This window comes from Dicentrarchus labrax, unplaced genomic scaffold (assembly GCF_905237075.1).
Source record: "Dicentrarchus labrax unplaced genomic scaffold, dlabrax2021, whole genome shotgun sequence".
NCBI lineage: Eukaryota > Metazoa > Chordata > Actinopteri > Moronidae > Dicentrarchus > Dicentrarchus labrax.
Window position 1 is genome coordinate 20,712,790 of NW_026136703.1, and position 15,066 is coordinate 20,727,855.

The 15,066-nt window shown below is 40.2% G+C and overlaps 1 protein-coding gene across 1 annotated transcript in view; it reads left to right on the forward strand.

Moving 5' to 3' along the window:
- Positions 1-15,066, forward strand: part of sos2 (son of sevenless homolog 2 (Drosophila)) — a 35,281-nt gene that overhangs the window by 16,818 nt on the left and 3,397 nt on the right. Inside the window, exons 6-22 of the mRNA XM_051396009.1 lie at positions 201-344; positions 1,186-1,296; positions 6,065-6,163; positions 7,116-7,243; positions 7,527-8,173; positions 8,313-8,394; positions 8,485-8,607; positions 10,393-10,505; positions 11,099-11,321; positions 11,439-11,558; positions 11,671-11,833; positions 12,321-12,438; positions 12,594-12,766; positions 12,868-12,984; positions 13,731-13,995; positions 14,459-14,500; positions 14,630-14,733. Of these exons, the coding sequence (XP_051251969.1) occupies positions 201-344; positions 1,186-1,296; positions 6,065-6,163; positions 7,116-7,243; positions 7,527-8,173; positions 8,313-8,394; positions 8,485-8,607; positions 10,393-10,505; positions 11,099-11,321; positions 11,439-11,558; positions 11,671-11,833; positions 12,321-12,438; positions 12,594-12,766; positions 12,868-12,984; positions 13,731-13,995; positions 14,459-14,500; positions 14,630-14,733 (2,772 nt within the window). The remainder of the gene's footprint in view (positions 1-200; positions 345-1,185; positions 1,297-6,064; positions 6,164-7,115; positions 7,244-7,526; positions 8,174-8,312; positions 8,395-8,484; positions 8,608-10,392; positions 10,506-11,098; positions 11,322-11,438; positions 11,559-11,670; positions 11,834-12,320; positions 12,439-12,593; positions 12,767-12,867; positions 12,985-13,730; positions 13,996-14,458; positions 14,501-14,629; positions 14,734-15,066) is intronic.

Genomic DNA, 15,066 nt, shown 5'->3' on the forward strand with positions numbered 1-15,066 from the left:
TACCCACAATGCAACTCAAAACAAGGCCTGTAAACAGACATACGTCAAATCAGTTTTAAGAGTAGAAGGAGGTAAATTGGTCAATTAGTCTCTCTCCCTACATTGAACTTTCCCAGTTGTTTAAAGGATTCAGTCTAACATCTTTTGTGGTCACAAACCTACAATTCTAACCTCTAAGTTTCTTGCCTCCTGTTGTGTAGGATGTGGAGGTGATCTTCAGTAACATCCTGGACATCCATGAGCTGACGGTGAAGCTGCTCGGACTGATCGAGGATGCTGTGGAGATGACGGCCGATGGCAGCCCTCATCCACTGGTGGGCAGCTGCTTTGAAGATCTAGCAGAGGTATGAAGCTTTTCCAACTCTGACCTAATCCCAATATAAATTGCTTGAATTGTCAAGTGTGTAAAATGCATGAAAATTTGTTCTAGCAGTCACACTGCTAGGAAATGTTGACAGGGGTTATAAACAACAGGCGCTTAGTTTCCACAGGTTGAGTTTTTATTTGTGGGGGTCATGTCATGGTAAAAAAAGCTATGACACCAAACTTTTCAGAGTTGAGAGTTACATTCCTGAGATAAAAAGCCGTATAAGGTGGTATCTGATCCACGGCTTGCAACTGATTAATGAAATGAGTTTTCCCAAAGCCAATCAGCTGTTTAGATGGCATTTCCAAGCTCACAGACAAATAATTTGTATTACTCCTTTTTATTTCCTTTTATGGGGGAAACTCTGTTTGAGTGGGCTGCCGAAAGATAGTTGCTAATGTGAGAGACACTTATAAATGGAAAACAGTGCTAACAGATACCTCATAGCAAATTAATGTGTACAAATGTGTGTTCAAACTGTCAATCAAACAAGTGATGTTGCATCTCTTGAGTGCACTAGGGTCCTAGCATTTCTACTAACCCCATACTAACCCCCATACCTTAATATTTATTTCTTATTTACGTCATCCTAATTGATATCTGGGACCACTCCCCACTCAGACATTTTACTTTTACTATGTTTGCAGAATTTACTGTCTGAAAATTAATCAGTTTGTAAGTGTTGATGATTCAAGTTATCAGCTCATTAACTGAGTTAATGTCTTAAACATTAACTAATGTTTGAGACATTAGCTTTTATTTTGCACCTGAGCACACTCATCGTCATGGAAGACTCATGAGTTATTCTCTGTCTATAGGAGCAGGCGTTTGACCCCTATGAGACCATGTCTCAGGATATTCTCAGTAAGGATTTCCACGAGCACTTCAACAACCTGATGGCACGGCCAACCGCCGGCCTCTACTTCCAGGTAAGATGTTCAAAGTATTTGCCCGAGCCTGTTGTTTGACACATTAGCTCCTGAGGGGTTATTAGAAAATGGTAAAATTACTTGAATTACGTCCAGGTCTGAGCTCATTTGGGATGTACTATACAAGAAAAGTAGAAAAAAGACTTGAGAAAGACGTATTCTGCTCATGCTTTTCCACCTTTTGGCATATGTCACTTGTAATCTTCAAGAATAAGGTGTTACAGGCTGATTCAGCCATTAGTATAACACAGAAATGTACATATTTAAAGAAAAATCATTACATTAACAAATAAAACATAAACACGCCAAGTCTAACTCTAGAAAATCTAACATTTCCAATTTCTCTTCCCCTGTTAAATAATCATAAACAGTATTTTTTTTTCATTGAAGTCTGTGTCTTGGTGTATTTTTACTCAGTAGGTTATAATCTGTGACATTAGATTGCCATGCTATGGGTTTCTTATAAAGCAAAAATGAAAAAAAAAAAACTGTTTTAATATGAAGGTACAAGTAGGTCATTTATGTGTTTACACCAAGCAAACGGTGTTTGAATATTTGTTCCGGTTTTGCTTTGAAGTCAACCTGCGTGCCTGGTGGAATTCCTCCCAATATCGTTTGAGGGCATGTCATGACATATTCAGCGTCCTGTGTACAGTTTATTCACTGCTGCCGCATTGTTTTATTTGGACATTCCTCACAAGAATAGCATTGAATTATGCTCGGTGGGGTGCAGTTTGGCAGCCTTTGAAGATGAAATATTTGCTAGTGTTTTCTCAGGCCAAAGACCAGCGAGTCCGACTGTTCACATGAGGCAACATCAGAGCTCCAAAAACTCACAACAGGATTTACAGTACGGTGGTTTTTCTGCCTCCTTTTCAAGGGTTTGAACACCAATCTGCTATTTTATTGAGACTTTATGTGAACAGACCTGCCATGCGGCTGCCTACACTGTTGGTTTTGTAGTAAAGTGATAAACGCTGCTGCTGCCTGACCTTCCTGCGTCCCTACTGTACGTCAGGTTGAGGCCTCGCTGTGTTTACCCTCAAAGCACCACTTTCAACCCAGTTAGATCAACACCGATGGCACTGTCCTCTGATTACCCACACCCAGTGTTTATTTTCATATACTCATTGTAAGAGAGTGGGGGAAAGGGCACAAGAGTTAAAAATAAAGCTGTGTATTTACACTGCATAGACGGTACCACTGTATTTATTTAAAAACACCTTGCATTGTTGCACCTTAATCCATAACAGTGCGTAACATGAAACAGGCACGTTGTCTCTCAATATGCCTGTCTCTTGAGTATCAATATTTATTTATTTATTTATTTTAGATACAGCTGAAATGATAAATTGAGAAGTCGATGGCAGACAGAAATCTTGAAAAGCAACTGTTCTGTAATATCGATCAATACTTTTTAAAATAAATTTCCTGGTTCCAGGTTCTCAGTGTGGAGATTTGCTGCTTTTCTTTCTCATGGATCTAAGGGAAGTTAAACGGGCGTTCCTTACTATTTTCTGACAAAACAATTAGTTGATTAATCGAGATAATAATCTGCAGATTTTTCCATAATGAAAATGATTTTTAGTTTGCAGCCCTAGTTTTAAAGCTGAATGATTAGTTGAACAGATAATTAATTGGCTTATTAGAAAATCAATTCAGTTAGTTTTTTAAAATATAAGGATGTATATGAATGGCAAAAATGACCCAGTTCCATCTTCTCAACAGTTTCAATTTGCTTTGCCTCAAAACCGCTGTTACGCTCACATTTTACTTTATAACCGTTCGACCAAAACTCTCATTCAGTGTTCAAATCCGACAATTACTGTGTTCTTAAAGGAACAGTTTGACGTTTTAGGAAATTTGCTAGTTAGATAGTTAATTGATAAAGAAAAACAACAATATATGTAGTATTGTTGTGTATATATGTATATATAGTATTTAATCTTTAGTTTAATCTTATTGTATGAAGTCTAATATTTTAATATTAAAACATGTTTATAGTATTTATACTGCAGATTGCAACTATCTATCCTCTTGTTATCGATTAGTGATTTTGATAATCGCTCTATAAAATGTCAGAAAATATGAAAAATCTAATTTTTACCAAAGTGACATTGTTTTTTCTCCTCCTGTTACTTAAAACAGTTACTTGAAAATAATAAATAAGTGATATTTATTGTAGTGCAAATCCATTTCACTTGGGGTTGCTGTAGTGTGTGTGTGTGTGTGTCTGTGTGTCTGTGTGTGTGTGTGTGTGTCTGTGTGTGTGTGTGTGTGTGTGTGTGTGTGTGTGTGTGTGTGTGTGTCTGTGTGTGTGTGTGTGTGTGTGTGTGTGTGTCTGTGTGTGTGTCTGTGTTCCCAGGGGCACATGGTGTCTCTCTACCAGCCCTCCCACACACACCTTCTATCCCTTTTTATCCAACTGCCCCGTTTCTACGCTGTTAGCTAATCTTATTTTAGCATCTCTGACCTGATGGCTGTGCGTCTCCTCATCTCTCCGCCTTCTTCGTACAACGTGAACCACCTTACGGACACTTTTACCCGCACAGCACCTGGTATAAATGCATACATATTACACCGTTAGCTGTAATGGGGATCAACTCGCTGGCGGTAGAATCATCAGTGCTCCTGCTCTACCTCTTCAGCTTTTGTCTCATTGCATGTGCTTCATCTTTCTGACTCCATCCTCCTTGACTTTTCCTCTCCCCTCCCCGCTCTCTGTCAGATAGATGTGTCTGTCGAGCACTCAGCCTCTGCACTCTGCAGCGTCTGGTATTGTGGGTAAATTACATCGCCTTTTAAAAATAGAACAGGCAGCCACACTGCGGGCCATTTTTCTCCTGGGGAGGAGGAGGGGAGCAGGCGACCCAAGGCGCATTTTGTGTTGGGGGGGGGGGCTTTGAATTAAGACGACAAAAGACAGCGACATGGGTTCAAGCTGTACCTCAGTGAAATGGGAACATGTTCTAAAAGTCGTTCTGTACCGTATTCTTGCTGCACTGTGTGTATATATTTGTGCCGCTTTCACAATGATGCACGCTCCTGTAGAGACTCGTTTTTCTATGTTATCCAACACAATATCCACATTATTTCCAGTTTACCTGCTCAGATCAGATGTATAAATAGGCCTTTACATTGAGCTGAGATCCCTTCTGAGAGCTCAAGCAATCTTGGATTTCTGAGGAGATACACGTCAGTAAAAGTAAAAACAAAGTTACATTGCTTTACATAAATGCACCATGTGAACACGCATTTTGGCTAGGATAAATCAATTTGCCTTTGACGAAGATTTGTACTGTGGCTGGATATTAGTTTATATGTATCATCAGATCTATTTTATAGTATTCTGTCAAATATCAATTGGCATCAATCATCTATTTTCCTTTGTTCTTGAGTGGCGTAATTGTTTTACTGCCCTTGAATGTTTCGAAGTGACAGAACACCACCGTTATTTTCAAATTTTTCTTCATAATCATTCGACCAACACTTTCATTAAATGTTCAAAACCTACAATTACTGTGTTTTTAAAACAACAGTTTGCCATTTGGGCAAATTTCCTAATTCACTTTCTTGTCGAGAGTTAGATGAGAAGATCGATACCACCCTCTCTGGCATACAGCAGCAGGTTAGCTTAGCATAAAAACTGGAAGCAAAATTTAGTAACATCCTACTTGCTGGTTGCTTTTGTAGTTAAAAAGTTCTCACCTTGAACCGCAACTACATTTTAGAAATGCAGTCCGGTTAATCACAGCGTGTTTGAAACAAACTCTTATTTTAGTGGTGTATAGGGAGTGCACTGAAGGACACACTTTAAATGCATAGCGCAAGTATTGCAGCCTATATTCACAGTGCCTTTTAGGATGCATCTCAATGTGTAGCCCTAATGCACACAGACAATTTGCAGACAACCTGCAGGATGCTGACATATCAATAACATGATCTAAACTTAGGTCATTGTTCCCTCGGCTGTCCATCAGTGTGCGTCAGGCAGCTGATGTCTTTCTTTTCCATGCACACAGACCCTCTTTATCTTCTCCCCTCCCCACACAGACAGCGTGGCCACTGCTGTGGAGTCTGAGTAGTAGCATATTGATTCTGAGTCGTCTATCAGGGGAACAGGAGATTTAAATGGATACTATGACGGCCTCCTCTCCGGTTACCCTGAAGCCTTACTCGGTCAACCGCTTCTCCCTCCCTCCCTCCCTCCCGTCCTTCATCACTCTCATTTATAGACTGAAATATGCACATTTCAATTGTCCTTGTCTTCACAGTCCTCTACTTTTTATAATTTGGGATTTTTTCCCTGTATTTTGTGGTGAGGAATACTGATTTTGTCAACTGAATTGTTTTATCTTGTTAATTTATAATCTGGGATGTATTTCTGTCCATTGTTGATCACATTTTACTCTCTGGTATTATGATATTGAGTAAAACTGGATGCATCTTTACAAAGGCTGCTTCTGAGGCCACAAAACACAAGCCTCTGACAGGTTTAAACACATCCAGTCATCTAAATAATTCTTATTTGGAAGTGAAAATGAAAGTTTAAAGTTCTGTTTTATGTAAATGATTTGGTTTTTTTTATGTGGTTTGTATCTTGTATAAGACATTGACAATGAGAGACATTTGTTAAAGCTGTTACAGTCAATGATTTTTTTCAAATTAGGGAAAAACTCTCGATCACATGCATGTTGCATCAAATCTGTTAATATTGTTGACACTCTGACCCATCACTAACAGTCCTTATGTGTCTTTGTGTCTCCAGTCAGTTGCAGAAGGCTTCAAAGAAGCAGTCCAGTATGTCCTCCCACAGCTGATGATGGTCCCAGTATACCACTGTATGCACTACTTTGAGTTACTGCAGGTATGTACTGACACATGGACAATACTAATCAAAAACAGGATTCCTTTTCAGTTTTCTTTGTTTTACATTTATTTTGCTGATCAAATCCCCTGTTTGATGACAAACATGCTGCATTGACATATTTTGTGACGTCTTCATGCCAACAAACAAGCATGTTTACACCTGGTGTTAGACTGCGTCTTGGGTGATCTGATCACAAGTGGACAGTTGTAAATAAGTGTTAACGCCCGAGACGCATTGTGATCCGATCACTCAAATCACTTGCCAAGGTGGTGTTTACCTGCAGAGAAAAGCAGCAGATGTTTCAATTGATTTGACCACTTAAGTAGTAACCGCAAAAGACTTCCTTAAATTATTGCCCAATTTTGGGAGTTATTGAGTGAGGAGAAACTTTAATCTTTGTGAAATGTTATCTACAACATATTGTTAATTATTTGGATGTGAAAACATCAGATTTCCACACAGAAAAGCGTGTGTTCTGCTCATAAAGTTCAGTTAAAAAATCCCAGAAAGTGCAGCAACGTCCTTCTTCCAGGGCTGCTGACAGTGTAGGTAAAAGTGACGGGCTAGTGTGTCGCTGAACTAAAAAAAAAAAAAAAAAAAAGGACAATAATAATGGACATTGATAAGGTTTTGAGTAGGGTACAGCCCTGTAGAGTGGGGAAGTGAGAGCCGATCACAAGTGGTCACTTGAGATGCATGTGGAGACGCATTCTAATGACAGGTGTAAACAGGCTCAGTATTTAATGCTTGGTTAGCCATTAGCTATATCATATGTCTCTGAAAATTCAATAATAATATTATTAACACCTGTTCTTTCCCTGCTATGACAAGTCAAATCTACAGACCATCTATAGACTTCTGTATTATGAAGTATAGCAACATATCTGGTGTGTGTCTCTGTGTGTGTGTGTGCGCGTGCGTGTGTGTGTGTTTTCTGGGATTTTTACAGCAACTTCAGGAGCGCAGTGACGACCAAGATGACAGAGAATGTCTGAAACAGGCGATCACAGCGCTGCTTAACCTTCAGTGTAGTGTGGAGCGCATTTATGCCAAGCACCAGCCTCGCCGTAAACCTGGGTAAGCCCCTCCCAACTAGTATTTATTATAATTACTATTAATTTAGTCATTCTGTCGAAATTTTATTGACCAAAAGAAGTGTGTCTACATGTGCTGCATTTGCTTTAAAACATGTTTCTCAGTTAAACAGATCATATCGCCAACCTGTTGGCACACAAGAAAGATGCCATTGGAGCATCCAGCAGCACACATTTATCTAGTTTTGATGTTTAGTGGTTTAATGTTTGATTTCCGCATTGAGCGTCTCAGTTTTCTGACTTTAGACTTCTCTTGTCCCGCATAGTGAGCCCATGTACCGCCTCTACAGCAGGCAGGTTCGTAGCAAACAACTAGCCATCAAGCGCATGAACGAGATTCAGAAGAGCATCGACGGCTGGGAGGGAAAAGACATCGGTCAGTGCTGCAGCGAGTTCATCCTGGAGGGGCCACTATTACGAGCTGGGGCCAAGCACGAAAGACACAACTTCCTGTTTGACGGCCTGATGATAAGTTGCAAGGCCAATCAGAGTTCACGGCTCCCAGGTTCGGGCAGCGGGGCGGAGTATCGCCTGAAGGAAAAGTTTGTGCTGAGGAAGATCCGCATTGTGGATCGTGAGGACTCTGAGCACGCCTTTGAACTGATAGGAAAAGATGAAAACTGTGCGGTTTTCTGTGCACGGACAGCAGAGGAGAAGGCGGCGTGGATGGCAGCGCTGGTGACTCTGCAGTACCGCTCCACTTTGGATCGCATGTTGGACACAGTGCTGCAGCATGAGGAACAGGCACATCCTCTAAGACTACCCTCCCCGGAGGTTTACCGCTTTGCTGTGCAGGACTCTGAGGAGAATATTGTGTTTGAGGACAAAGTGCAGAGCAAAACGGGCATCCCCCTCATTAAAGCTGGCACTGTGGTCAAGCTCATAGAGAGGCTCACCTACCAAATGTATGCTGGTAAGCTGTGGCAGAAGATCTTCTTTTGGGGAGAAGTTTGACATGTTTCAGTTTAATCTGCTCACTTGCTGTTGTTTATTTTTACATTGTGATGTTGATTGTCTGTGTTTGTTATCTAATCTATTTCATCCATTTGTAGATCCTAACTTTGTGCGCACGTTTCTTACCACATACCGATCATTCTGCAAACCACAAGAGCTTCTCACCCTGCTGATAGACAGGTACGGTTCCAACAGAAGAACTGTCCTTACGCCAGTGTTGTCATTGCTGTAGTTGTTTTTAATTTATTATTATGTTCGATCTATTCTCAGGATTGAGATCCCTGAGCCAGAGCCGACTGAGGAGGACCGACAGGCTCTCTGGAACGGTGACCAGCCAATGGCGGCCGAACTCCAGAGATTCCGGAAGGAATACGTGCAGCCAGTCCAACTCAGGTACGACGCCTGTCCAATCACAGCTGCAGCCGTCACAGTTGATTGCTCCTGCAGGGCTCCCCAGAGACAAAGAGAAACAACTGCAAGTGATAGTAAAAAACAAAGGTTTTTGAGGGCATGCTGGTCACACTAAGAAGAGGAAAATACAAATAAAACGGCACCACAAGACAAAAAAGTAAAATTAGAAATAAGAGCATGAGATGGGTGGATTTATTGATTGGCTTATCTTAAACCTGAGGAGGTTGGGGCGCCATGGTAGCTAACCTGGTAGAGCGTGGGGCGTGGTCGACAGGTTGGAATCCAACCCATGGCCCTTTGCAGCTCTTTGTTGTCTCTGTCATAAATAAAGGCATAAATAATAATAATAATAATAATAATCTTCTTAATAATTATAATTCTAATCTTTTTAAAAAAATCTGAAGTCAACTTGATTTGTAGTGTCGTATATAGGTTAAAATCAAACTTCTCCCATTAATGCAGTGTTGTTATTAGACCTTTGGTTACTTACATTTTAAATAAAAATTGCTCAGAAATGTTTGTTTAAAAATGTATTCCCGCGAGTCTCTAAACTTTATGAAATATAAAAGGTTTTTCTAGCTTGAATTGCTTTCTTTTATTTCCTTACAAGGCCTTTCAAAATGCCCCAAAGAGTCTGTGTCTCTTGTCTTCTGTTGTTGTTTGGCTCTTTTACACTCTCCTGTTAAGGCCTGAGTGTTCTCATATAATAACTTTTGTATTAGACTTTGTATCCTTATAAGGAGTAACAGAGTCAGGAACAGTCCCGTAAGTACCATTTAAAAACTTGAGAGCTTCAAAGTATGAGACTGCACTGCTGCAATAAAATCCTTTTTAAATTTAAGTCACAGAAACAGTTGAACACAAGTGGGTAGTTATAGTAGCTGCACTCTGTGAGTTACAAGTCACACATACTGTATATCCTCTGCATCAACAGTGATTTGTGAAAGACCAAAAAATGGCAGTAAGTCAGTCATGAATTCCTGTATATGTTAGGGCAGAGTGACAGGCTAAGATAAAAATATTCAGCAAGGGTTGTTAACATCTTTGTCTGCATTGGCATGAACCTACATCAAAACACCGCCAAGTGTTTGAGCGTAGACTGGATACATAAATTAAAGGAAATTGTCATGTATTTTAGGCTGGTCTATTGTTATGTAAATATTTTAATGTGGTCCAACCATTTATTTTAAAACCAGGATCCTCAAAGTAGGTAAAAATACCTCTTCAGGCATGACATTTGCCCTTTTAAAGCACAAAACGTCCGTGCTGTTTCTATATTTAAGTACCACACTCTCATAAGTGAACTGACCAGAATGAGGAATACACGCTGGCCACCAGCCAAAAACGGTTCAGTTAAGGACTCAATTCTATCAACCTCTTTACCAGGTAATACTACTATTCATATTTTTTGGTTGATATATAAAATTTAAATTTGGGTGGTGGCACAGCAGTTGAATGGTTGCCCTTCATATCGCTTTCTCTCCCCTTGTTTCCTATTGGCCTCTGCACTACTGACTCTCTAAAAAAAAGGCTAAATGGCAAAAAACAAAAAAATTATCTTGAGTGTGGGTGGTAAAACAGTAAAATGTGAATGAAAATGTTTGTTTCCTGTTTTTGTTACTGCACAGTTGTCCATAAATGGAATAATGTTTTCAGTTCGCACAGACTGAATTTCCTTACAAATACTTGCGTGTGTCTGAAACATTAGGACGACAATATGATAGATATATATCTATATAATTATTGTAACATGTCTTTGTTTCACAGGGTTCTCAACGTTTTCCGTCAGTGGGTCGAACATCATTTCTACGACTTTGAGAATGATCCAGAGCTGAGAAGTCGGTTAGAAGACTACATCACCAGCAAAATTCAACTACGAGGTCAGAACTACGTAGTGCGTGCGTGCGTGCGTGCGTGCGTGCGTGCATGCACACATTCAGCCTTGTAACATCAGTATTAAGGTTTTTCTCTTCCTTCATTAAAGCATGCTTTGCAAAAAGCTCAATTATTTAGATTAATTCTAACATGGTTTTCACAATAAGAGCTCACATAGGCACTGACACAGGCTGTTGACATAGTCCAGTGGGTTTGTCTGTCGGCACAAACCTATTACATGAACAAGGCTTTTTTTTTTCATAGTTCCTTTTGCTTAAATTGTGCCAATTTTTGCTCAGATTAAATCAGATATTTATGTTGTTCCTTATCATTAAACACATCTTTTTGTAAAGCAACTCATATGCAACAGCAAATGCATGACTGTCAGTAATGAGTAAAGAAACTGTATTTGCGTGGTCGTTATGTTAAAAGTTTGGTTGGTGCAGTCTAACTTAACTGTGTTAACTAAAATACATAACAAGACTCTTGATGCTTGGATTGCGGCATGAAATTCATGTTTGTGGAATGACATTTAGAAAGTAAAGCTTTGATATACAACGTATGTTTTATACACTGCATTTCCTTTTTTTTTTTTTAGGCAAGTCTATGAGAAAGTGGGTTGAGTCCATCAACAAGATCATCAAGAGGAAGATGCAGACGCAGTCAAATGGTGTTAGTCACAACATCACCTTCGAGAGCCCGCCTCCTCCCATCGAGTGGCACATATGCAGAGCGGGCCAGGTGGACTTGTTTGACCTCATGACCCTTCATCCTATAGAGATCGCCCGCCAGCTGACTCTGCTGGAATCAGAGCTCTACAGGTGAGTCGCTGTGACAGAGCAGTGCCTGAAGACTTAAATGTGTATTTATCCATTTGTTTATACAGAAAAAATGAAATCATCTGCTGGAGTTGAGACATTTACCTTTATCGTCCACAGAGCTGTCCGGCCGTCCGAGCTGGTCGGCAGCGTCTGGACCAAAGAAGACAAAGAGAAGAACTCTCCTAACTTGCTCCGCATGATCCGCCACACCACCAACCTCACACTGTGGTTCGAGAAGTGAGTCGACATATTCAAATATTTTATACACAAGAAAATCCGGAATTGGTTTTAGGTTCTTGGATTAAAAGCAAATATGTGTAACTGTGTGTGTTGTGTTGGTCGTTCCTAGGTGTATTGTAGAGACGATGAACCTGGAAGAGAGGGTGGCCGTGTTATCACGGGTCATAGAGATTCTGCAGGTTTTTCAGGAGCTCAACAACTTTAACGGTGTGCTGGAGGTGGTCAGTGCCATCAACTCTGTCCCAGTCTACAGGCTCGACCACACCTTTGAGGTCGGTAAAACTATTAAAGAAATCACTGACCAGAAAAAATTATTGCAGGTGTTTTGCAGTGTTTTTCCACAGATCTACAGTGAATTTTCATTAAAACAAAGCATTTTAATGTATTTGGGGGGAAGAGAGTTTTAGATGTTATAATTAAACAAGAATTCTTCTTATTTTATTGTAAATGTCATTATTTTAGTAGACTAAACAAAGCTTTGTAAGTAACCCTAATACAAATGACTTTGTTATGGAATATAATTTCCCAAAAGATCAAATGCAAATTACTATATTTTAAAGAATTGTTTGTACTTCTGAATGATGTTTGTTACTACATTTTACTCTGTTTGCATGAAATTTGGCTTTGATTTCAGCCTGCTAAAAAAAACTCTGCCACAACAATTATCAACTGAGAAACATCAGATGTTTGCTGTTTTGACATGCATTTTAATGCGGAGAACATAATTTATGGGATTTTTCCTCCCCCCTGCACCCACAGGCAATACCAGAGAGGAAAAAGAAAATCCTGGAAGAAGCTGTGGAACTGAGCCAGGACCATTTTAAGAAATACTTGGCTAAACTCAAGTCAATAAACCCACCCTGTGTGCCTTTCTTTGGTAAGTCGTCTACAGTGTGACCATAGAGCCACTGCAAGTGAAGTATGAAATGGATCCTATCCATTTGGACTCACCATTGTTTATTATAAAGCCAGCAAATATTAGCAGTTTCCATAATCCTACGTTCCCACCATCTAACTCATCTTCATCTTCAGGTATCTATTTAACCAACATTCTAAAGACAGAGGAAGGCAACCCAGACTTCCTCAAACGCCATGGCAAGGACCTGATCAACTTCAGCAAGAGGAGGAAAGTGGCTGAAATCACAGGAGAGATCCAGCAGTATCAGAACCAGCCCTACTGTCTGAAGGTGGAGCACGAAATCAGGGTGAGCGCTTATTCTTATCATTTTCTTACTCGTCCTTAAACACGTTTTATAGATCCTGAACTCAAAACATGTCTGTCTTTTTTTTTTTTTTTGTTGCACAGAGGTTCTTTGAGAACCTGAACCCGATGGGCAACAGGACTGAGAAGGAGTTTGCTGACTACCTGTTCAAAATGTCTCTGGATATTGAGCCACGGAACTGCAGGCAACCTCCCCGATTTGTAAGTGTTTAGACTGCAGTGTTTTGGTAGCAGTGAAGTTGTTGTTTCAGCAATGTTTGGTGCCATTGTAGTTACAGTTCTGTGCTCTGTTTTAGTTCCAGATACATATTTACTGCAGATTGGTGAAGAAAACACTGTTTGGGTCATGATTCAAAACTGCAGGACAACATATTTGTTTTTGTGGTCAATTTGAACATTTGATAGCAATGTTTTTCTATATTGTTGAGCAACTGTACTAGGCAGCTTTACCATGTGGCCACAAGGCTCCAAAATAACTGTTTCAAAAATGTTCAGACTTACATATCCTCAGTTAAACTATGAAGTGATATTGGTAAAATGAACCCATGCTCATTACTGTGAAGTAGTTCAGTAGAGTCAGTTTACCTGCAAAAACATATTTTCTTATATGTTATCTATCTATGCAAATTGTTTTGTTTTAACCTCCCTTAGATTTATGCCACATGGAGGTGGAACCAATAATAATTAAGTTTAACTCGCTTCACGTGGACAGATAAACCCCAAAACAGAATTTAATTTGGGTAAATAGGGTGACTCTACTGGATACTCCTCCATAATAAAGCCCGACATTACCACCAAATTAGGTGGCCTGTTGCCCCATATGTTTAGGTAAAACATTTGCCTTTGAGATGAGGAGACATTTTGATGCCATAGGTTTCAGTGAGTACTGGGTTCGTTGTATTGCTGATAAAATTCTCACTGTTGAATATCTGTTTCTTCTCCTGCAGCCCAGGAAGACCATGTACACTCTGAAATCCCCGGGGATCCGGCCTGTGCGAACGTCTACCTCTGGCACCCTGAAGGGCCACCCCGTCCCCCTGGAGAGGGAGCCCCCGCATAAGATCACCTTCCGGAGTATCGCAGAGACCGAGCCGGAGACGCCGGCGTCAGTCTCGGTGCCCACCTCTCCAAACACGCCGACCCCTCCACAGTCAGCCTCCTCTGACCTCAGCTCAGTCTTCATGGAGCATGACCTCAGCAGCTCCTATGGCGGTGAGTTGAGCCGTGGCTCAAATCCTGTAGAAATCCCACTATCGTTGTTAAGAAAGGCAAAGTTTTAGTTTCTTAACATCTACATAGAAGTCAGTAAATGTCTAAATTAGTTTTCTATTACACTGTTTTACAGATTGATTGTATTACGTGACTATCGGGTTGCACTTACTATTTTTATTAGTGCAAAGAATAAACTTTGAGTGTGGCTATGTGGATAATCCTATTGTTGAGTCACTAACTGCGTGCCGACAGTGTTAAATCATACCGGTCGAATGTTTTTTAATAATGAACAGCTGACAAAAGATTGATCCAGTTAAGAGTCTGAGGTCTGTATAGAGGTAGAGAAGCTGGACAAAATGATGACTTAAACACAGCCCCTGCTTTCTTGCCCTGGTTAAGAACACTAACACAAAAGGTAAAAGCACGCACCTTTCTTCATCTTCTCTCTCTCTGAATTTTACAGGTAGCAACTCCGTATTTGCTACAATTCTTCTTCCGCCTTCAAGTGAGTATGGGCTTTTTCAGTTTTAAATTCAGCACTTTTGATTGCTAACAGTCAGAGGACTTTGTGATCCACATGCTTTGATAGTGAGTGGGGCATGTTCTTTTAACTCCATGTTTTTTTTCTTCTCAGAATTTCAGTCTGTGTCGTGCGGCAGCCTCCACCAACTCGGGGAGGAGCAGCTGAAGCCGCCTCCTCTGCCACCACGAAGGAAAGACGCAATGTCTGAAGGCAAAGTAAGAGCAGGGCATCATTTCCAACCCGTTATATCCATTATAACTAATAATTAGAACACCTGAACTCATTTTGATAGGGTTGAACATGTTAACAATATTATGCAGGATATGGTAGTGTGGCCTGCAAATATGGTATTTGAAATATATCTTTAATGATCAGGTCAGGTCAAAGTGTGTATTTGTTAAACGGTCTTAACTCTAATTTGGAATAAAACCAGTTTAATAAATTCTCCTGTTCTCACAAACTCCTACATTTTTAACTCAAATATGACATCTCAGTGCATCACTCCTGCTGTGAAACTTGGAAGATTGATAGTCTGAAAGCAACAAAGA